Genomic DNA, 24619 nt, shown 5'->3' on the forward strand with positions numbered 1-24619 from the left:
CAAAATGAATCCTCCTGAAATTTCATGCCTCAAAGAGACCAATGTATAAGAATTCATGTTCCAAAGCACTGTTCAGATCACAGAATTTAAATTGCATATTAATTTGCAGGTGAGGAAAACGGCCTTCATTTCCATGCTTTTTATGAAATGATTTTTCAAGCCAAATGACTTGATATATATTTGTATCTATTTCACAATTAAACCTGTATTTATAAACAGGGTGCTTGTCTGATAATGTACTGATTAAACAGATTTAGATACATTAGAACTTAGTAAGTTTGCAAACAAGCCAGCTGAAACCAACTCCAAGGCATTGGTCAACTGCCTGTTGGGAACTGGGTTGTGCAAGCGAGTGACGCTTCATCAGTGCATGGGTGGTATTATGTAGAATGCAAAACCATTTCCCTCCTGCTGATCTGTGGAAGTTTTTTTTCCTGCGGTGCCCAAAGGGGGTTTGGGGGGTTTCTGTTTTAAAAGATAGCTAATGTTGCGCTGAGAGTGGGATCAGAAGATCACATTCCAGCAATAGCTGAAGAGTAAAATAATGGAAATATGATTACCAAACAGATGGAATATGGGAAACAGAAATGTCATTACCATGTCTTTGAAAATAATAGTGATAGGAAGGGAAAAAATTAAAATAGGGATAGAAATAAAAGGGGAAATATAGTATATGTATATCAATATATTAAGATATATGAAAAAGTAAGAGGAAGGTTTAGAACTGAAGGGTGATAGTAAAAGATATGGGCAAATAATATGAAATAATGAAAATGAAATGTAATAACTATGAGTTATAATTCTATGCTTGTTTGTACTGAAATGTATGATACTCAGTTATCACATTACTCATATATATATATATATATATATATATATATATATATATATATATATATATATATATATATATATATATATATATATATATATATATATATATATATATATATATATATATATATATATATATATATATAAACAATATAAAATAAAAAAGAATAACTCCATGAACTCAAAGCCCCCAAATCTGAAGGCTCACACTGCTTCCCAGGACTGCATTGCCAACTTTGACACACTCAGCCAGCTGAGCTCCTGAAAATAAATAAATAAAAAACAAGTGTCAAAATCCAGAATAATTAATGTGCTATGGAGTAAATCTATATGCACCCCATATTATGTTGACTTTAATTCCCAGAAAGCAATGGCTGCAGTGGTGGGGACTGACCAAGAAAGGTCGTAATAGTCCATCGTTCTTGCTACAATATGGTCTACGTAGAAAAAAATGCTCCTTACTGTTACTCATATGGCCAATACCAAAATATATATTAAACCCAAAGTAGAAGGGGATTTAATATATGATATAGCCTTAAGAGAAACGAAGTAGTCCATACACCGAGAAACCAAGAAACAGTCAACAGGGAACTATGTACATTTAGTGCTATCAAATCTGGGCTGCAAAATTTCACAAGCGCACTATAGCATCTTCAGTTTCTCTTTGCATCCATGTCCCAGAGGTGCTTTTTCAAATGACAACTGGACTTCCTTTGTTTTTCCTTGAAGTTGTTTTCCTTCTCATTCAAGAAGCTTCTTCAGTTCTTGGACGAGAAGCAAAATGTCTTCAAGGAAAAACAAAAAAGTCCAGTTGCCTTTCGAAAAAGCACTTTTGCGACACTAGACATTTTCCAGTCATGGATGTTTTCTGGATTTTTTTTCCAAATCAGATCTAATAGTCTCAATTAGGAGATGTTCAATAAGAAAGCAGATGAAGATTTGATGAATGAATAAAGGTGGTTCTTTGTCTGAGCTCTCTAATCCAGAAGACAGCAAGCAGCTATTCAAGATAACACAGATTTATATATTAAGTTTATCAATGGAACTCAAAGTAGTTTATATCATATACCCTTGATTACCTGACCTCCACAACAATTATCCTATAAAATTAGATTAAGATGAGCATAAGCGATAGTTCTAAACCATCTTGTGAGCTTTCAGAACTGAAGATGGACTTGAGTCTGGATGTCGTGGTCCTATTCTAGCATTAGAACCACTAAATCCTAGCGACTGAAATTGGGACAGGGCCCAAAGCTTAATCAATATAAAAAACTAAAAAAAAACCCAGTAAGCTATTTAATCAGGCAGAAAGAAACTTCATTAACTACATACTATTCTCTTAGGAAAAAAAGATATGGACTTGTAAAGATAAAGTAAATACACAGGAATAAATAAAATTAATGGACTCTACCATTGGAATATATTCACCATAAGACTCTGTGGACATATCCATATATTTTTCTTGGCAATAGTTTAGAACCGTCCTGACATTCTCTTCTCTTGGGGTAGTTTTTTGACTTCCAGTATGATTAGCAAACCTAGCTGCTTCTCATTCAAATATAAACCAGGTCTTATATTGCTTAGTTTTCTTCATGGTTGCCCAAAGTAGGCCAAGTGGTGCCACAAGCCACTGTTTCTTATCTCCGAATTGGCTCCTCTCTTACCTGTCCATGGTATCTCACCTGCATTCACTTTGAGCCAACGAACAGCTTTTCCTTCTAGCAGCTCCCACTCATCTTTCTGCTCTGCAGCTTTCAAATGAAGCCAGAGAACAGCCAGCACTGTTGCCCATATATCTGGGGTCACCTGAAAACAATGGTGGGAAAAAGACACAGAATGAGCCTAACATATTATTCCTAAGCAGGTATGCATAATGTTTGGCCAAATGATGGTTAGTAACTATTTAATAGCTAAATGCTATTGCAAGTGAAGGCTGTTGTGCAGAATACAGAAGAGTGTGTTGAAGAAGGCAATGGATACCATATTATTCATTGATAATAGTTAATTTCCCTATTTTGCATTGTATGATGGTCAAGGCTGCCTCCTCTCCAGCACTGTTTTTTTGGCAGTTACATTCTATGTCCTACCATGGAGAAATCTTTGCTTGATCATCTGAATGCTCTATTTCAGGAATGTCAAACTCAATTTCAATGTGGGACGCATCGGGGTTGGGTTTGACCTCAGAGAGCCAGGGATGGGTGTGGCCATGGTGGGCATGGCCAGCTCGACATAACTCATGTTGGGGGCACCTGTGGTGGCCAAGTGCTAAGGCACGACTTCCCTGAAATCATCCTTCACTCTCATAACCTTCCTTCCTTCTCTTCCTTTCCTCTTCCTTCCCCTCATTCCTTATTTTTCCTTCCTTGGTCTTTTACCATCTTTCTTTTTCTTTCCTTTCCCTTTCTTCTTTTATTTTTTGTTTGTTTTGATAGTCCTCTGCCAGAAAAAATGGAGCCCGGGGTCCCCCATGCTCTCTTTTCGGCAGCAATGGCCTCCTGCAGCCTCCTGGGCTCTGTTTTCACTGGCATAGGGCTGCAGGAGGCTGATCCTTTGCTGTTTCCAAGATGGCCCCTTGGGCTGGATCTAAGCACCCTGCAGGCCAGATCTGGCCTCCAGGCTTATATTTGACACCCCTGCTCTATATTATGTGTGAAAACTTGAAGTTAAGATGCTACAGGCTTTAGGGGAAGAGATTGCATAAGATGTTTCTGCCCTTTCAGTCCCCATCATGGCAAAATCAGTGATTAAATGGAGAGCAAGCATGCATTAGCTTGCCGTCCCACCTATTCTGACACCTCCCATCTTCACAAGAATGCTATTTTACACTCTATCAATGCCATGATGTTTTTAGTAACAGTCAGCTTAATTCAGATTTTGTCATTTAATGTCTTCCAGATCTTTTCAATCACAGTGCATCTGGAGGGTTCTAGAACGCATAACGTAACCCTAATATTATATTCCATTCCTCCAAACAATATAGCCTTTTCTAATCATAAAAAGCATTCCTGCAAACAAATGAATCCCACCTGCAGTAAATGCCATAAGATCTCTACAGACTTACATGGGCTGGTGCTTTGCCTGAGATCTCAGCCTCATTCAGGCCTAGTATGGTGGCTAGGGCAGACCCATGAGGCCAGGAGCCATCTGCATTTTGCAGGGATACCAACTTCAAAAGGGGAGATTCTTCCTCCTGAGGTCTGCAAAGTCCTAGATCTTGAGCTATCAATATCAAAGCACATTGAGAATCCATCAAGGTTTATACAATATTTACCTTCCATTTCCTCTTGGCTGATTTCTTCATACCGAACATGGCGTTTAAACTGAACTGAGCAATTCTAGCTCAAAATATAGAGGCAAAAACCCACAGTTTTGGAGGTAAATATACTTTTGACCAACCTTGGGAGTGTCTTTTTTAGGTCTGGGAACCAGAGGTGAGTTGTTCCCGGCTCAGTCGAACTGGTAGTGGCAATGGCGAGAGACTCTGCATGCGCAGAAGTGTTGTGTGCGCACGAGCATGAGCAAACTGGTAGTAAACCAGTTAGGAACCCACCACTTTTAAGAGCTACATTTATCTATAATATATCTTTCTAAATCCATTTAACTTTATCACAATAGCTTAGTCAAGTGAAGCAATGCCTAAACAAATTTATCTGATAAACGGAAGAACTTTCATTAGGTATAAGCATAAATGTTTACTTAAAAAAATATTAATCTAAACTACCTGTGACTGAAACATTACATTTCTAGTTTATTAATCTGAGTTGGAACCTTGGGATAAGATACTTTCTATTTGATATTTGGTTACTAACATGGAATTTTGAAGAGATTTAAAAACAAGATTTTTTGGAGCCAATTTCTAGATTTCACACTTATCTGGTACATCAAACAAACTGTTTCTATGCTCTATAGAACAAAAACAGGATGTAACCACATACAGAGAGCTTCTTAATATAGAAAGAGGTGTACCACAGTTAAAGCCTTTGAATGTACTAAAAGAGGAAAGGGTAATCCAAACCTGCTTTCAGTATGGACAGCTACAGGCTAGATGGAAAAAAGACCAGAAAATTGAAGTCTGCAAAATGAGGATAATTTGGTAAAATAAATTAGGGACCAGAGTCAAATGCATTTAAAAAGATTGTATAATATATTGATAGAAACAGATTCTGAAACAGAGCTAGTTAAAGACTGTATGATAAAATGGGCACAAAACTTTGAAGAACCAATAATGATGGAAACATGGGAAAAGATTTGGGTATTAAATGTAAAATTTGCGCGAGCTCAAGAGAGAGAATTTTTATAAGATGTTTTATAGATGGCATTTAGATCCCAAAAAATTAGCTTGTATGTATCCGAATTTACAATCTAAATGCTGGAGATGTAATTGTGCTGATGCTACATATTATTATATATGGTGGACTTTTAAAAAAGTCAAAGCATTTTGGATAAAAATATGGTGGATTATTCAAAATATTCTTAAAAAGAGGATAAAGTTTACTCCTCAGTTATTCTTGTTAGGTATAATTACAGATTGTATAGCTATAGAGACTAATTTGATTCTGAATTTAACAACGGCAGCAAGATTGCTGGTGGCACAGTACTGGAAGAAGGAAGAATTACCTACTATTCAAGAATGCACTTTAAAAGTAAGAAACCTAGCAGAGATGGCTAAAATATCAGCATACTTGAAGGGCTATTCAGATGAGAAATATAAGTTGGAATGGAGAAGATGGACTGATTATATTCAAAATAAATATGGGACTAAGAAATTTCAGTTAGCTTATGAATGAATGAACAAGGACTGTTACAATTTATCTAAAGTTAGCTTTACAATAGGGGAGTTATATAAATGCACAAGTATAAGTGAAAGGTACGATGCGAAAGTTAGTTAGTTTATTTTAGTGTATGATTGTTAAATGTTTATACCCTGTATTTTGCTCTGGGAGGTTGGGGGGGGGAGGGTGGGAGGGGATGTGGGATTGGGGTGGAGGGAGGGAAGGGGAAGGGTATACAATTGTAAAATTTATTAAAACTCCTTAATAAAAAAAACAACCTGTTTCACCCCCTCTTTGTTGTCCCCCCCAAATTTCTTAATTTTAACTACAAGTAGTTCTTGGCTTACAACCACATTTTGTCATCATTTTTAATTGAATGACCTTCAGAGCAACTTCAGAGAAGAGATGTTGGGAATCACAAATTGCAGGTATCCCCTACAGTTTTTCTATTCTCACAAGATCGAAAATTCTGGAATCCTTTTCATGATGCATTTTAAAAAGGGGTGGGGGCTTTGACTGCCACTTTGACTATTTTGACCCCCTGACACTTCTGTTGTGGTTGACAGATTCATCCTTTTCTTAGATTTTCTGATTAAGCAGGATGAAATACGCAATATAATCCAAACCAAACACATAGATACAATATCCATTGTTTGCTTTGTACATTGACTGACAGGAATTACCTGTCCACTTTCGTGGTATGATCTTGGAGGCTAGTAGAAAATCATAGCCGTCTTCCTCAAGTTCACCATCTTCACAATCATCTTAGAGGAAAAAATAAGATAAACACTCTTACAGGAGAAACCAAAGTCCTCAAGACTAATTTTTCCTTCTCTTTCTGTCCATCTATTCCTCCTTGAGTCCGGATGCAGAGGTGGTATTCTACCGGATAAGACTGGTTTGCCTGAACCAATAGAGGAAATCGTGCCCACCCACCACTCACCTGCCCTGGCTCTTTTTTGTCCTACCGTGTTTCCCCAAAAATAAGACAGGGTCTTATTTACTTTTGACCCTCAAAATAAGTATTTGGCTTCATTTTTGGGGTGCAGGAGGCGGCAAGCGTGGTCACCTCATAGTTGCTGCTATGTTGCAATATTTTCAGGGAGGGCTTATTTTCAGGGGGAAGGGCTTATTTTAGCGCATGCGCTCAAAAGCAGATTGCGCTTATTATCCAGGGAGGTCTAAACATCCAGGGCTGTTTTTTGAGCAAAGCGCATGGGCAGAAGGCTGGGTGCATGCGTGGACAGGATGCATGCAAGCAAAGGTCGACAATTCATATCCTGAGCGTCATGTAACGGAGTGAGCTTCCATTACTTGTCTCAGCTTCTGCCAACCTAGCAGTTTGAAAGCATGTAAAAATGCAACTAGAAAAATAGGGACCACCTTTGGTGGGAAGCTAACTGTCTTCTGTGTGCCTTCGGTGCTTAGTTGTGCCGGTCACATGACCACTGAGACATCTTCTGACAAGATAGGCTCTCCGGCTTTGAGACAGAGATGAGCACCGCCCCCTAGAGTCAGGAATGACTAGCACATATGTATGAGGAGAACCTTTAGTTTTACGGAAGGTAAGTGAAAACCACCCCTGTCTGGATGGTCTAATTTCAGCAGATATAGGGTGATTCAGGTGAGAAGTCTGAAGTTGGAATACCAATACTAAACTCACAAAGAATTATTGACAACCTGGATTATTACATTATATTACAAACTGATCTTAGTCTAAAGATTTCAAAACTTATTTAAAACAACAATGGGCAATCTGCATTCCTCCAAATCCTATGTTGCATTGGGACCTCCACAAGGAAGGGGGTAAAATAAATAAAAATAGTGGCTATAAACATGTAATTGAAGCTTCATCCTTTTCATGATGCATTTTAAAAAGGGGTGGGGACTTTGACTGCCACTTTGACTATTTTGACCCCCTGACACTTCTGTTGTGATTGACAGATTCATCCTTTTCTTAGATTTTCTGATTAAGCAGGATGAAATACGCAATATAATCCAAACCAAACACATAGATACAATATCCATTGTTTGCTTTGTACATTGACTGACAGGAATTACCTAGCTTGCACTTTCGTGGTCTGATCTTGGGGGCTAGTAGAAAATCACAGTCATTGTCTTCATCACTACTGCATGGACATGTATCTCCTAACATAGATTCACCATCTTCAAAATCATCTTAGAGGAAAAAATAAGATAAACACTCTTACAGGAGAAACCAAAGTCCTCAAGACTAATTTTTCCTTCTCTTTCTGTCCATCTATTCCTCCTTGAGTCCGGATGCAGAGGTGGTATTCTACCGGATAAGACTGGTTTGCCTGAACCAATAGAGGAAATCATGCCCACCCACCACTCACCTGCCCTGGCTCTTTTTTGTCCTACCATGTTTCCCCAAAAATAAGACAGGGTCTTATTTTCTTTTGACCCTCAAAATAAGCATTTGGCTTTATTTTTGGGGTGCAGGAGGCGGCAAGCGTGGTCACCTCATGGTTGCTGCTATGTTGCAATATTTTCAGGGAGGGCTTATTTTCAGGGGGAAGGGCTTATTTTAGCGCATACGCTCAAAAGCAGATTGCTCTTATTATCCATGGAGGTCTAAACATCCAGGGCTGTTTTTCGAGCAAAGCACATAGGCAGAAGGCTGGGTGCATGCGTGGACGGGATGCATGTAAGCAAAGGTCGACAGTTCATATCCTGAGCGTCGTGTAATGGAGTGAGCTCCCATTACTTGTCTCAGCTTCTGCCAACCTAGCAGTTTGAAAGCATGTAAAAATGCAAGTAGAAAAATAGGGACCACCTTTGGTGGGAAGCTAACTGTCTTCCGTGTGCTTTCGGTGCTTAGTTGTGCCGGTCACATGATAACTGAGACATCTTCTGACAAGATAGGCTCTCCGGCTTTGAGACAGAGATGAGCACCGCCCCCTAGAATCAGGAATGACTAGCACATATGTATGAGAACCTTTAGTTTTACGGAAGGTAAGTGAAAACCACCCCTGTCTGGATAGTCTAAATTTCAGCAGATATAGGGTGATTCAGGTGAGAAGTCTGAAGTTGGAATACTAATACTAAACTCACAAAGAATTATTGATAACCTGGATTATTACATTATATTACAAACTGATCTTAGTCTAAAGATTTCAAAACTTATTTGAAACAACAATGGGCAATCTGCATTCCTCCAAATCCTATGTTGCATTGGGACCTCCACAAGGAAGGGGGTAAAATAAATAAAAATAGTGGCTATAAACATGTGATTGAAGCTTCATCCTTTTCATGATGCATTTTAAAAAGGGGTTGGGCCTTTGATTCCATGGCTGTGACTGCCACTTTGACCCCCTGACACTTGTGTTGTGGTTGACAGATTCATCCTTTTCTTAGATTTTCTGATTAAGCAGGATGAAATATGCAAGTCACTGCAGAAGTACTAAAATAATAGCAAAAATCAAGGGACTAGGAAAAAAAAGCTGTAACAGATTTTGTAGGTACTTACCTTCATCGCTTGTAGATTGTTGGAAACATGCTGCAAAACAGGATTTGTTATTTTGCTAAACTGATATGTAATGCTTAATAAACTAGCAGCCACATTTTTGTGAGCACTACTTTCCAAGCTATCTCTACCCTATGTAAAATGAATTTCAATAGGCTAGCTGAGAAATGCCAGTAGAATATACATTATGTGTCTTGTATGCATTATTTAGCTCTTCTTCCAGTGCATCACTAATCAATTATTGCAGTTCTCATCTACCCTCCCTCCAATTTAATATGATTATTGCTCAATTTTGCCCTTTCCGCTTTAAAGGAAATTTGCAGGAATGCCTGTTGATTGTGGTTAAAAAAAGGAAACTGCCTGCAAGGTGAAATAGAAAATGTTCAATGAACTATTATTTTTCTTTCAGGATTACAAGATTACTTTACTGAAGGAAAGAAGATATGCTCTGAAGCAGAGATGGGGAACAATGGTCCCTTTATGACTTGCGGACATCAACTCCTACGGCTGGCTCAGGAATTCTGGGAGTTGAAGTCCACAAGTCATAAAAAGGCCATTGTAAGGAATTGTTTTTCAATTCTGGCAGCTTTAAGATATGTGGACTGCAGAACTCCCCAGATAGGACGTTGCTGGAGTTGAAATTGACACATCTTAAAGTTGCCAAAGTTGAGAAAAACCTACACTAAAGTATAACTTACTCTTTATAATCAACCATTCTCTGAATAGCAGATTTATAGAACTTATAATTACTAACTATAAAAGTTCCTGTTTCATATCCCTATCACCATGTCATGATACTTTATATTTTGTTATCTACAACTTCAAAATAAGACTTTCAGAGGAACAAATGCTAGGCATTGTCCTCAAGGTCCAATTTTGGACTCTTAACAGTTGTTTCCCACCACAATTCTGCCAGCCTCTTAAAATAAGAGGTTACAACATAACCCCAAACAATCTCAGGCAAATAATATTCTACACTTATTTATTGCATTTATTGATATGAATGAATGCATCCCATGTTTGATATCCATATAGAATATAAAAGAAATTAATGAGAACAGTATTTCTTTGGTTTCCACAATGACCAACATGAATTACCTAGTCCGGAAGGAGAGGGAAAACGTTGACCAAATCTTGTAGTTTGTGATGCCATTGAAAAGCAGGATAAGCTGCATCGCTGCAGGACTGCAGACATTTCAGAGTAAAACAGAACACAGGGAAACATAATTGCAATAGAAATTGTGTTAAGCCAAGCTTAATTTTTCCTTCTCTTTGTGTCCTATTCCTCCATGAACTGCAGATGGACTAAATCAGTATTTCTAAAATGTGTGGACTTGAACTAGACAGGTGGAAATCTACGTACAGTACCTTAGAGTTACTAAGGTTAAGAAATGCTAGCATAGATCCCAGCAAATGCAGTGTGAGTTACACAGCAACTTTGAGGCTGGAATATGGAAAAATTTCCTGAGAACTACTGGGAGCCTGGATTATCTATCTTACTTCTTAGAATGTCTAGGAACCAGGGGACACGAGTTCCAGTCCCACCTAAAGCCAGTTGGGTGACTTTGGGCCAATTACTTTCTTAGCCCTGGGAAGGAGGCAATGGCAAATCACTTTTGAAACTTTGCGAAGAAAACGATAAGGACTTGAATAGCCAATAGTCAATACTGACACAAAGGCACAAACACATACATGTACTTCTTAGAATGACCCCCGATTGTAGTTCTCTGTAACCTGGGAAAATGGGGAATTCAGCTGTCTTTACATGCTTTATGTGGCATCATTCATAAGGTGACCAGATTTTAACATTGGTAAAGAGGGACACCATTGACCGGGGTGGGGGGTTCTTGATTAATTTTTTTTAAAAAAATCCGGACTTTTTAAAAATGTTGCGGGACGCGGGACAAATTGTTCAAAAGCGGGATGTCTGGTCACCTTAATTTTGATGCCCCTCAAAGGCAAAACTCAGGGGGCTGAATTCTACAGGGGGAGGAGTAAAGGGGGGGATTTGAGGGGCAGCCCAATGCACCGTCTGTCTAAATTTGCATCAGGCAGGCAGTAACATTTTTATAGACCATGATCAGAGGAGCAACTGATCCTATGGAGATCAGTCGTAGGACAAATTGTTCAAAAGAGGGACTGTCCCGGCACAAGCGGGACGTCTGGTCACCTTAATCATTCACCATTGCTCAATTCTTGTAAGCCATTAACCATGAAATGCAACCTCAAGTCACTAAAAAGCTGCCCTTGTCCCCTTCCCCAAAATGGAGATAACTTTCCATAAATATTTGCAGCTTCCTACAAAAGAAAGTAAGAAAGATTCCTAGAAATGGAGGATGGAAGGAAAGATTAGATGATCTATTGCAGGGGTATCAAACTGGATTTCTTTGAGGGCTGGATCAGCATTGTAGTTCTCCTCCACGGGCTGGCGGGGGGTGGGGGAACAGGGAGCAGGGGGGAGAGATGGGATGGACACCTCTTGCGGCACTCTACCAGACAAAATAGGGTATGTGGGAGGGTGATGGTGGCGTGCACTGCCCCCACGCTTCAATTTCACCCTCCATGGTCTCCGGCAGCATTCTGTGGGCTGTGAACGAACTGAAAACTGTCCTCCTGAGGAGCCCATTTTCAGCCATCAGAGTGCTGCTGGATGCTGTTTTCGAGCATTTTCGTCGGCAGAGGCACCACGGTCCGGTCCTTTGATATTCCCAGGCTGGCCCTATGGGCCGGATTTAAGCACCCCATGGGCCGGATCTGGCCCACAGGCCTTGAGTGTCACATCCCTGGTCTAATGTAGAAGTCTAGGGGTAATAGCAATAGCACTTAGACTTATACACTGCTTCACAGAGCTTCACAGCCCTCTCTAAGTGGTCTAGAGAGTTAGCATATTGCTCCCAACAATCTGGATGCAGTTTTTAACTGAGTTTTGGCCCATTTTATGACATCTTTTGTCACAGTTAAGTGAATCATGCAGTCATTAAGTGAATCTGGCTTCCCCCATTGATTTTGTTTATCTGAAGCTGGCTGTGAAGGTTACAAATGGTGATCACATGATCCTGGTTCAGTCCAACTGTCATAAATATATGCCAGTTGCCAAGCGCCTGAAGTTTGATTGCATGAACATGGGGATGCTGCAATAGTTGTAAGTGTGAAAATTAGTCATATGTCACTTTTTATTGCTATTGTAACTTCAAATGGTCATAAAGAAATGGTTGTGAGTCGCTGACCACCTGTACTGTATTCATTTCTATAATATTACAATCAATAATTCCTATTCAGATATTAAAAAATCCAACAGCCTAACAGGAAGGCGGTAGAAAACCAGCAATCCAGCTAGGTCATTGAAAGAATAAGATATTTGGATGATACCTGGCAATCAATAAGAGTGGATACCTGCCACTTGCTCTGCCAACTGCTGGCAGCTAAAACCCAGGGAGCAATGGGGCTTTTTAACTTAAGTTTCCCCTGGCAAGACTTCAGACTATCTGGAGAAACTTAGCTGCAAATCTGACCCCCATTTGTTTCAACGGCCACTCAAGGCCTGGGACTTATCCGCCATCTTTGGCTCCTGACTCACATGAAATCGGGATTTCTCGGTGGAGGAGAGGTCCTTGAATCGGTTTGCCCAGCTCTGTGTTCACACCCACGTAAGCTGTCTGGGAACATACCACCCCAGAGCTCAGGCTTGTCTCTAGTGCCAGAACCCGCTTTTCTTCCATCTTCTCCTTGTCTTCTTCTAATTCCTTCAACAATGCCTGAGCAGCAAGACGGTGAACAGGGAGCCTGCACAGAAAGGGGAGGGATAGGTAGAGAAAGGGCTTCCATTACATCAAAGTCTTAATTGATTCTCAGTTCCTTCTATATTGTGGTTTTGTGCCCAGAGGGTAAGCTGACAGCAAATACAAGAAAAAGTTAATACTTAACTACTTGTTTTGCATTTTAACTCGAGAAGCTGAAAAATCTAGGCTAAAAAGATTTATCCTTGTTATCTCTTCTCTGAAAAGAAAAAAAGCAGAGCCTGAATGTACCCCTGGGTGAGCATTTCTGTAGCTTGGAAGTAACATGTAAGAACACATACGGTTTCTTTTGCATTGCCAAGCTGTTGGGCTTTAGTCAACCAATATCTCCTTAACTATGTTTTTATTCTGAAAACTGCCAGAACTACTATGAATCCAGCCAAATCTCTTGGCTAAGGGATACGAATCCAGAGAGCAAGAGATCACACACACACACACACACACACACATCTAAGCAATAAAGCTGATTAAGGTGGTGGCTTCCTACATTCATTTGGCTTAACATACAAAAGACATGCTATCTCCTAGAGGAAATGACTCTGCTAGGTGAAAAGCACCTCTCTCTGAATCAACAAAACAGCTTCATCTTTTTCTTGCTTCATAAGCTACTCCTGGCTGCATCGTGTGTGGAGAGATAGCTGGGAGCAGCTCATGAAGAAACTCTGTGAATCTGAAAAAAGAGGCATCTGCTCAGGATTCAGAGAAATAACTTGAATGTGCTCCCACTGACACACTCATGTGCCTCTTTTAAAGGGTTTGTTCAGGCTTGGGTTCTACCTCGAAGGAAGGGGTCTGGGTTCTACCTTTCTGTCTTCTCAAGTTGGAATGAGAACTTTATTGTTTCTGTCTGAGTCTCATTTTGGAAATTATATCGAACGACGGCTGTCCCTTCCATGGAGCCTGACGTCTGTATAAAAACAAAAGGAAGGAAGCAGAAAATAACGGAATGCTTTTCTTCTAAGAATCAGGACATTCTGGGATTAGAGCTGCGGAGGAAGGGCAACTGAGTAACCTTAGCTGAGCCAGTGCAAGGCACCGTCCACCTGACGGAGGATTTCTCAGGTTGGTGGGCCTCAGGTGGATCACTTGCCTGTGGTTGGCCCCGGATCTGGGCATAGATGAGGCAGCGCTGACCTTGGAAAATGACCTGAGGGCCTGACCCCACAAGGTTGGCCTCAAGGCCAGAAGGCAACTCCCAGCTCAGAGAGATCCCCGACACTGCTGGCTGAAGGGCCTTCTTCAGACTTTGCAAAGCCTGCAGGAAACAGGAATTTTATGAAAAAGCAATATAAGATTTCAGGATCCTCTGAGAAATAAAAGACAAAATTTGCTTTGAAAATGTTAAGGTTGTTACAGCTCTAGTTTTCAGCTTTTTATTGTTTTTTTTAAAAAGACTGCCTATAAAAACTCCAAAATCATTTTAAATTGAAGAATAGAAGAATCAAGCGGCAGAATTAAATTTGGAATGGTATTGGTTACCTTACTTTTGGTTATCTTACTTTTTTAATGTTTTCACTGATCGAATCTATGCAAACCTTTTGAAATGGATGGATTAAGTTTTCTTCTTCTACCTTCTCCTTGTGACTCGGTAATTTACAGAATAAAGTTTTCCTCTTTTATTGCTGTGGGTATTTTTCTAATTCATCTAAAGATTGGACCTCTTTTTCTAATTTGAAATAAAAAAATACAAAAAGAAACTCTTTAACAGTGTCTCGCTCTGGGAGGTTTTGTTGATCGGAGTTTTGTGTATTTAAAGTGGAACATTTTTTCTTTCTTTCACGAATTGCTTTGACTTGGCGTCACTAGGTTTTACTGCTTGGCTACAGACTGATAAGAGCACCCAGATGTCCCTTTGAAGTATATTTTCAACCAGAGAAAGTGAAAATAATGTTCTTTGTGAATCTATGCTTTAATTTTATTAATCTTCCAAGCTAGAGAAGCCGTGTTTGTTAAAATGACACAGCATCAAGAAAAAATAGAGGTCTTAACTTTGCAAAATATATTTTTAGAAATAAAGAAATTATCAAATATAGTAGAGAAAAACTGGAATACCTAGAGCACATAGGAAGAAAATATGATGAAAAAATCAAACATATTCATCAAATGCAAAATGGGGAGATTGAAACTCAAAAAACCGAAGTGGAAAATGAATATAAAGAGACTAAACCTGCTGATATCTATGGTAATTGTTATGTTTCTGAAAATGGAAAGAATGGAATACAGAAAGAGGAATTAAATGAAGAGGAAATTTATTCCAAAGGTCAAGATATAGAAGGAGATAAAATTAAAAAATCTATGGACTTAAAGAAAGAAATTCAATTAGCAAAAGTAATGATAACACAACTGACAATCAAAGACAATCTGAATAAGGAAACAGAAAGAGGGCATCAAGATTATGTGAGAGATCTTATAAGCGAGGAGCTGCTAAGAGAAGTCCATACAAAGTTGATCAAGAAGATGATTAGAGGATTGGTACCACAAATGGCAGAAGATATGAAATTGTTTTGTTATTGGAAAGATACAGGTTGATAGATGGAAGAATATAACTTAAAACTAGTTAAACTTAATGAATTTAGTGACAATATAGTTAAATAAATAATTGATAATGATAATAATGTATACAATGTGTAGTGTTATGACAGGTAATAATTGGATATGAATATTGAATGGTACCCATGAAAGGAAGATTAGAAATCCTTTTGGATTATATACAAAGGTTAATAAAAAGAACTAAATTAGATACAGTTAAGTTTTGATTATTAGGGGGAAAATGTGATGATACAGGATATAGTCAAATAAAGGAGGAATAATGATGATAACATATATATATATATTTATGAGTACAATATAAGGAAACTGAATGTAAATTGCAAACAGTGATTTGTAAAGGAGGATTAGAAAAGTTTGTTATTAAATATTATGGATGTTTAGCTAAAATAGGACATAAGGATTCAGTGTTATTGGAGGATTTCAGAAATAGTAAATGAAATGCCAGTATGTGATTATATACTAAATTTTAGTATGTTTTATGATGAAGGACGTTTAAACAATTATAGTCAAATAAAAATGGAGGTATAAGGGTAAGATTTATAAATATCTGAGTTAAAATACTTGAGCTAATATGACTTATGCTTGATGACTGTGGAAGAGATGCACAAAAGCCTTTTGTAACCAACTGATACACTTTCTACAGAATGTAAAGAAGGAAGATTTTGTGTTGTTTGTTTTGAAAATAAAAAATAAAATAAAATAAACTTCAAAAAAAAAATAAACTCATTGCCCTGAGCTCCAAAATTAAAGGAAGGATATAAATCCAATAAACAAACAAACAAGATTAATTATCTTATTCCCGAATGCAGGATATGGCATTGTGCAGTGATGGCAAACCTTTTCGGTTCACCATTGAGTGCCAAAAAGGTTTTATGAAAAAGTTGCACACATTGATGCTCATCAGGGTCATGCTCCAGAAAAGCCCAGCTTTTGGTTTATAGCACGCATGAATGCCCGACAATCAGCTGGCCGGTGCACATGCACAGGGTGGTTTTTGGCACTGCTGTGTGCAAGAAGGGATCACGCTCCAGAAAAGCCAAACTTCCGGCTTCTGGCACACATGCGCACCTGACAATCAGCTGGCCGGTGCTCAGGCACGGGCTGATTTTCGGCACTGCCATGCATGCGAAGGACAGCTGATCGTCGCACACCCTTGCACTCCAGAAACCCTGAAGACAAACAGGCAAGCTTATCTGTGCTGGGCCCACGGCTTTCCACTGTTCTCCTTTTCTCTGTCTTCTGTGCAGCTGCACGTCAGGCACTGGATCCAGCTGTTCCTCCTCTTCTTCATCAGCCACCTCCAGACAAAGGGGGCTGTTGACTCTTCATCCGAGGGATGACAGATAACCGAGGCTCCACCTCTCTCTCTCTCTCTCTCTCTCTCTCTCTGCCAGCTCCATTCCCTCCTCCCCCACAGAGCTCCCAGGTTGCCCTGATACTGACCCTGACGCCCTCACCTCCTCCTCCTCTGATTCGACTGCTGGAGGGGCCGGCAGCCGACAAGCCACAACATAGGCATTATAAATTAAAATAAACCGGATTTCTCATTAGTTCTTGTCCGAACCAAAGAACTGCATCTATGTAATGCAGGGGTGTCAAAGTCACATTGTCACCGCAGTGTCACATGATGTATTTTCCTTTGCTAAACCAGGCATGGGCGTGGCCAGCATGTGTGACACATATGGCCTGTGGACTAGGAGTTTGACAGCCCTGATATAAAGTAATTTCCAATGTTCCCTTCCACTTTTTCTCAAAGATATTAAGCTGCTAGAGCTGATATAAACCTACAAATTCAGAGAATGCTGAGGACCCTATAATTCAACCCTCAGCTACAAATGTTCTCTTTTATCGATAACTTTTAAATAATTAAGTGGCCATGTCTATGAAGATTCTCAATCATCAAGGTTACGATTTTCCAACAGGTGCTTTGTTTCCCCTCCCAAAAAGCAACTGGGCTTTGTTCTGTCCTTGAAAACATTTCACTTCTCATCCAAGAAGCTTCTTCAGTTCTGGCAATAAGTGGCAGCTTAAAAGATGCTAAATCCTGTAGCTACATGCCAATGACATACAGCAGAGCTAAAACACATGAACAGGAAAAGACCTCACCTTGGCCTGCATGCGTTCTTTGCCAGTGATGAATTCGGCACTGCCTCCAGCAGCTCGAGCAATGCCTTTGATCAGGGACGTGGAAGCCCCTTCCCCAATGCCAAAGGAGAAGCACCTATTTGGGACCGGGGAGGGGGAGAGAAAGAGAAGGGGAGGGGGAGAGAGAGTGGGGGGAAGAAGAGGATAGAAGCTGATGGAAGCCAGAAAAATAAACATCAAGAAAACAATTTATCTTTCTTCGCTTACCTGTGAGAGCCACTATTACGCCTAACTTCACCAATGACCTGATTTGTATTACTCACTTCTCCATCAGTGAACACAAAGATCTGTGAAAATGGAGAGAGACATGAAGTCCAACCTGAACCACCAAACTATTTGGAAGCAGGTGAGAAGAAATTTAATAAGAAATTATGGCTAGTTTCAAAGGATGACAGGACTAGACGACAACAAAGCTCTGTTTAATCAGAACTGATTCTCTATACGGTGGGCACCATTCTTTGTAGAGTGGACTCCTGGCTGTGCACACATTGTTGTTCTGTTGTGTTGTTTCCATCAAATTTGCAGCGCTTCCCTACTGCCTGCTTTAAACTTAATTTTCTCTCTTTTGTTTTATATGTACACTACACACTACCCTTCTCTCTTTGTTTAGTGTTCTGTCCAAAGCATTTTTCCTTGTATACAATTCCTTCTGTTTCACCATTCTATCAATCATCTTTTAATATTAGCTTTTAACATAAAACTATGTATTTCTAAGGCACTTTTTATTCATTTCCAAAGAACTGTCACATATTCTTTCTTTGGTCCATTTCTCATTTATTCTGCTGGGAGATTAGCCAATCTCCTAATGATATTTTTTATAGTTTATTTTGTATTATTTTTCTGCAGTCATTCTATTTTTACTCCAGTTTTCACTTCTTTCTTTTCTTTCCCTTGCCATTTCCCCAAAATTCCTTCTTGACATTACCAAAAAAAAAATGTTTATCCCATTACAGAATGTTTTCTTGTATGGAAGTATGGAATCCTTCACTAAGTCTTTCACTCATTTATTATAAATAATCAAATCCGTCTTGGATTTAGAATTGCTCTTTCATTTCCCTGTATGAGTAGGGTCATAGGTAAAGCAATATATAAAAATAAGCAGAGCTTCTAAAAATGGATTAATTGCCTTAACATTGAAACTGAGTTGGAGAAAATCTTGAATATGACTCTCAGGCTAGACTGAATTAAAAAACTGGCTTCTAGAAGACAAGTCAAGACTTTTTTCAACTCAGTCTCTAGGCTAATTGGCTGAATTTAACCCATGCTTGATTCTCCAAGCAAGCAGTGCACAGGAGAATAAGCAGACCTTTTTTTCTATATAGATAAATCACCAGTCACCACCCATTCATTTTTGGACGCCAATGGATCATGTAAGTGCAAAATATTGCACAATTGTTTCAAAACTCCTACATGATTTTCAAACAGGAAGCTTTGCTCTCAGTTTCTCATGGTTTTATCTTTCTTTCTTTTGCATAAATTTACTTATTTTGAAAGGAAATTACATAATGAGCATATACTGTATATATAAAATATCTACAACCTATAGCAAATTCTCCTCATACTTCTGAATGTGAGCATTACTATACCCTTTTATTGTAAATCTTTTTGTGGGTGTGCTTACTCTTGATTCTGTATGAAAGAAAAGATAACCTTGTTATAACTTTAAATACCTGTCGAGAATGTCCTTCAAGGCACGGCTGGCTGTAAATGGCCTTCAGGGGCGCCATAATCTCTGTGCCTCCCAAGTCACAACTCAGCTCCTTCACACGCTGGATAGAAGTGCTCATGCTCTCTTGGGTGTACTCCACACTTTGCCTGCAGGTGCCAAAGGATGATGCTCAGCCAAGTTTCCCCAAACTACCCTTCATATACAGTACTTCCCATATCCATAAGAATCATGTAATTCCTCTATGCCACTTCAGTGTAGTTATGGCTCTCAAATTCAGTACTGGGAAAACAAAGGGTATATGTTAACCAGAGGTGGGTTCCTACCAGTTCACACCAGTACGGTAGAACCAGTTCACACACACACACAGACAGACTCACACAGAGAGAGAAAGAGAAAGAGAAAGAAAGGAAGAAAGAAAAAAGAAAAAAGAAAAAAAAGTGAGAGAGATGAAAGAAAAAAAGGAAAAAGGGAGAGAGAGAGAAAAAAGGAAGGAGAGAGAGACAGAGAGAACAGATGGCCGCTCCATGTGTTGGAGCAACTCCCACCAGGTCACATGGCCGGCAAGCCTCTCCCACAAAGGAGCCACACCCACAAAGTAGGTTCAGGTTTTTTTTGAAACCCACCACTGATGTTAACCACCACCAAGACCAAAGAAGACAACACCACACCGCATGATCTGGGGTCCAGAATGAGACCTCAAGGTCACATACAGGCTCCCCAAAGCTTTGGTTTTATTCCAAAAAACCTTTCAGCACTTTCCACCCAATTATAACTTTCACTTCACTAGAAGGGGAAATTGAATATGAAGGGATAATGAAAAGCTGCATTTATTGTATGTAGGTTTCTTTAGATTTCAATCAAATTTAGCTTCAATCATGGTCAGACCAATTTTTTGTGCTGACATCCCTTTTAACTTTGTATATTTAAAAAACAAACAAACAATTTTATTTTTCCAAAAATAGTTCATATAAATAAGAACTGGAGAAGTTAAAAGATAAATAGTCTGATAAGAGGCAATTTCTAAAACTTACGGGTAGAATGATTCATAAGTAGAGCCAAAGCCATAGACGTTGAAGTAGCACCCCAGAGGGAGACTCTTTAGCAAGAAAATCAGGGTTTCCTGAGATGGAGGAGAGATAAATAAACATCCTGAGTTAGTTTCTAGGTATATCAAAGTATCCTGTCTACTTTTCTTTAATTTTACAAAATCTGTTATTTCTGCATACTGGATTAGGAGAGATTTAGAAATATAAATAGAAATCACCATTTCAACCTATATATCCATCCATAAGATACCTTGGCACTCTGAATGCGTGATGGTGACCCAGCATTGTTAGCCACGGTGGTATGCATGCTGCCAGAGCGATCTAGCAGGAAGATTAACTCTCCAATAGCACTTTGATCTGGCTTGACAACTGAAATGTTGGGGTACAGAGTCAGCAGAAGAGCTGTGTCCCCCATCAGCGAACCTATATTTTTGTAGGAGGAAACGACATCAATAAGCATTTTCACTCAAGGCAGGGCTTTTCCAATTCTCAGTAACATTCCATTTCACACACATGATAACCTAATGCCAAAGATGGAGAATTTATGTTCCTTCAGACGCTGCTTCGCTGAGAGGCATGCTAATAGAGAATGGAGAACTGTAGTGGAGAGGCAGAGATTCTTCAACTTTGCTCACCTGGGGCAGCTCCAGACTTCCCAGTCTCTAAAATGGCACTGGTTTTGTGAACATCTTCATAATATACAAGCAGTTCCACATCACGGTCAAACTGGTGCCCTTCAGCCAAGGAGACCTTTGGGAAGATAAGTAAAACCAAAATGCTTGCAGGTTGAAGTTCTAACACTGCTGAAGACTCTAGACCAAGAATGGTGAATCTGTGACATATGTGAAAATGATACGCCAGCATTCACAATAGCAAATTTTCCCCAACCAAAAGCATGTTGTATTTCATTTTCATAGTTATTTGATATTTCTTTATGTAATACATGGCATCGTACGGCTGAACTGCATTTGTTAAAAATAAATGACTGTATAAAGAATTATTTCTCTTTTGATCTGAGTAAGTCTACCTGTGCAGTAGTGTGGTCCTCCGTCATATATTGCAGAGGATTTAGGCTGCATTTTGACTCTACACGGTTGATGCTATAGGGGGACTCCAACCTGGCACTGAGGCTGAGTGTGTAAGGCAGAGCATCTTTGGACACTCGTGGTATCTGCTGGGAAACAGTGCCCCCTTCTGAGCCTGTTAATAGAAAACACATATGAAGCTCTATCTGTAGAAAGTAGGGAGGTTCCCGGGGAATTCCTAGAATGGGGCAGCCGGTCACCGCCTGAAATGGGAAAGTGGGACTGTGGGGTTATTAGGTTGGACCAAGACAGGTCAGCCCTGTATGGCCACAATCTTCATTCTGATTTTCGATTCCAACAGATGCTTTGCTTGGACTCCAAAGCTACACAGGGAGGGATATGATTACTACTTGACTACCACAGAAAAACCAATGGTAAATCACTCCTGCTAAGAAAAGGAGGAGTACATGAAGCCACAAGGATCCCTGCTCAAATTGGAGGACACGTAATCATGTCTTAGTCCCCCAGCTTAGTTCCTGAAGATGGTGTGGGAAGAAAATAGGAAGGGAAGAAAATCACTCTATATAAGTATTTCTTTTTAATTTGGAAAGGAAAATAATGGGATGTGATAGCTGAAAGTCTCCAAGGTCTTTGCACCTTCTTCTACTCATCTGGTGAGGACCATCTTGCAAAAGTCTGGTCTAGTAACTGCACATCATTTTGAACTGTATCCATTAGTAAAAATGAAGAAAATGGTAAAATTAAATGGAAAGGATCAATGGCAGCATGCTATCTACTCAAGCTTACTTTAATAGCTTATCATTTTAATGGCAAACTATACCTGTGTTTGCCCAATGTGACTGAAACCCTGCTAGCTGTACATCCCCAAATAATGTACAGAACATGTCAATTCCTATGTAAGCATCACACCTTATGCTTCCATGTCTCGTATGAGTCCAGCCACCACTGTTGATTTTTAGGATGAAGCTGAGTTAATTGTCCCAGTTCTTGGCACCATTGAGCAGGGAGGGTGGTGAGGCTTCCCTCACCACTGGCTCCCCATTGGAGGCTTTGCTTTGGGGATTCCATGCTGGACTTGGGAATATAGTTAGTTACCTTCAGGAACATAGCGGGGGTTCAAGACAGCTGGCAGGACAAAACGGACGGCACCATCTGGTTCCACCGCTAGTGCTTGAACGTAGCGCAGTTTCAGTGTGGCTTCCCCACCAGGAGGAAGATTGCCCAGGCTGCACGTGAAAATGTCACTGGCATTTTCTTCTCTCTCAAGCAGGAAAGCCTGGCGGCCTTCGCTCACGGCATCTTGGTATTCTTGTTCTGCCTGTGTTGAAGAAGACAGAGAAAGAAGAAATAACAATACACTGCCTAACTCATAGCAAGGTTTTGGGGTTTTTTGGGTAATTTCATTGGTTTTGCATATTAAGAAAATTAGCAGCACGTTCAGGCAAAGTCAATGATACTTTTATTTTAAAATTCTGGAACGGGAAGAAGTGCAATACATTTGTCTTGCCTTGTTACATCCATTCAATCCTTTAGAACATTTTGTATACAGGTAAGCCTTAAAAACAATAGGAAACTGTAAATAAAAGAAAGAAAATTACAGAAACAATACAAAAGATCATCTTAATGAGTTTTAATAGTCAGGAAACCGTATATTCACCTTCATTTGGAGATATTAATAACAGTTAACAGACACAACAATTCAAGGCACACTATTAACAAATACTGAAAAGTATAAATAAGGATACATCCAAACAATGCATTTTAGTAGTGAAGTAAAGGTAAATGGTATATTCTCTCAGACAGACTTAATCTCTTAAATTATCTTTTAAATGGTGTTGCTGAGGGAATGACCCAGAGTATGTTGAAGATATATAACAATGTTAATGGAAAAGAAGGGAGGGAAATGCAAGGGTAAACAAAAAAGAAAGCAATATATGGATGTATGTTATTTTCTAGGTTCACCGACAAAACTGCGGGGAGAAAAGCGTGAGTTTGAAATCGCACCGAAGAATGAACACAGAAGCGCGCCAACAACAGCGTGCCGACAGAATCACGCTCTAAACCTAACCCTAAAGGTAACCCTAAAGGTAACCCTAAACCTAACCCTGAACCTAATCCTAAACCTAACCCTAAACCAAACCCTTACCCTAACCCTAACCCTGAACCTAACCCTTACTCTAACCCTAAACCTAACCCTGAACCTAACCCGAACCCGAACCCGAACCTAACCCTAACCCTTACCCTAACCCTTAACTGGTTCACCGACCCTTACCTTAACCGTAATGGCACTTGTGTTGGCGCTCTTTTGTCGGCGGGCCTTTGTGGGCACGCTGTCGACGTCGCGGTTTTATCGCAGCGGTTTTGTCGGCGCGTTATTGTCGGGTGCACTGTTTAGCAGTTGGCAGTGTTCTTTCCAAATTGATAAAAAATATATTCACCACTTAAAAACTGCTAACTATTGTAAAAACTAAGAAAATATACTAAGACCCACTAAAGAAAGAATCTGTAAACAGAAAAATTTAGACAAGCTGATTCTAAGGAGAAACATTCTAGGTACATAATTTGGGTGCATAAATGAAATCTCTGTTGGCTTCACAAAAATGACCTCTAAATCCCTAAATGTTCTATTATTTTGTACCTGCTTTTTTTCTCGGATCTGGGCCTCAATCCGTGTCCCACCGATGAGACCTTCAAAGGCATAGACTGCGGCTTCATCATCCAGAGGGAAGACAAAGGTGGTCTCCACTGGATTCTTTTCCTCATTCTGGTACTGAAGTTCAGATACTACGTCAGCTACGAAACCTCGTATAATGACATCCACAGAAATGCTTTTCAAAGGCACTGGGGTGTGGAAAATAACAAAAAGAGAATGCTTAATTTAAAATCTGGCCTGGTCCAGAGCAAATGCTAAAGACACTAAGCCCAAATTCATTGCAGGCACTGTATATCTCTTCCTAAACCTCACAGCCACCAATTGATCTACAAAGCTTCATAATAGACTGTCAGCTGGAAATCACCTTAATTTCATGTTTAAACAGAATACAACTGGTTGTTTACTAACCGGTAATCATACTCAATTTACCTGGCAGATTAGAGGATGTGAGGAAGCCACATCTATGTGTAGCTGATGGCCACATATTGAGAGACTTCAACTGAGGAAGACAAAAAAGATAATCCTATTTTTTAAAAATTCTGATTGATTTATTGAAGAAGGCAGAAAAGATGTTGGCAGTTTTCAGCTGAGTAATTTTCTTAAGGCATGTCTGGATAATT

General features: G+C 39.5%; 1 protein-coding gene and 1 long non-coding RNA gene across 8 annotated transcripts in view; one reads left to right on the plus strand and one right to left on the minus strand.

Moving 5' to 3' along the window:
• Nucleotides 1-963: 963 nt before the first annotated feature.
• The window catches only part of LOC106540594 (von Willebrand factor A domain-containing protein 5A-like), a 72469-nt gene continuing 48813 nt past the window's right edge, over nt 964-24619 (minus strand). For 6 of the 7 annotated variants that reach the window (XM_087713749.1, XM_087713748.1, XM_087713745.1 and 3 more), the window contains 3 exons: nt 3896-4053; nt 2517-2640; nt 964-1095 (listed from right to left, as the gene is read on the minus strand). In XM_087713749.1, coding sequence (XP_087569875.1) covers nt 1016-1095; nt 2517-2640; nt 3896-4053 — 362 coding nt within the window. In that variant the 3' untranslated portion in view covers nt 964-1015. Of the gene's footprint in view, nt 1096-2516; nt 2641-3895; nt 4054-6289; nt 6371-7667; nt 7785-9096; nt 9127-10191; nt 10279-12670; nt 12877-13693; nt 13798-13980; nt 14146-17546; nt 17662-17792; nt 17873-19255; nt 19401-20285; nt 20375-20550; nt 20724-20935; nt 21051-21327; nt 21501-22441; nt 22665-23984; nt 24188-24428; nt 24499-24619 lie in introns of all 7 variants that reach the window. The other variant, XM_087713746.1, reaches the window with a different exon arrangement.
• Nucleotides 22694-24619, plus strand: part of LOC148046228 (uncharacterized) — a 33116-nt gene continuing 31190 nt past the window's right edge. Inside the window, exon 1 of the long non-coding RNA XR_015696469.1 lies at nt 22694-23421. This is a non-coding gene — a long non-coding RNA (uncharacterized LOC148046228). The remainder of the gene's footprint in view (nt 23422-24619) is intronic.

Source organism: Thamnophis sirtalis, unplaced genomic scaffold, assembly GCF_051295495.1.
Source record: "Thamnophis sirtalis isolate CommonGarterSnake01/CBP01778 unplaced genomic scaffold, rThaSir2_p1.2 scaffold_4, whole genome shotgun sequence".
Lineage (NCBI taxonomy): Eukaryota > Metazoa > Chordata > Lepidosauria > Squamata > Natricidae > Thamnophis > Thamnophis sirtalis.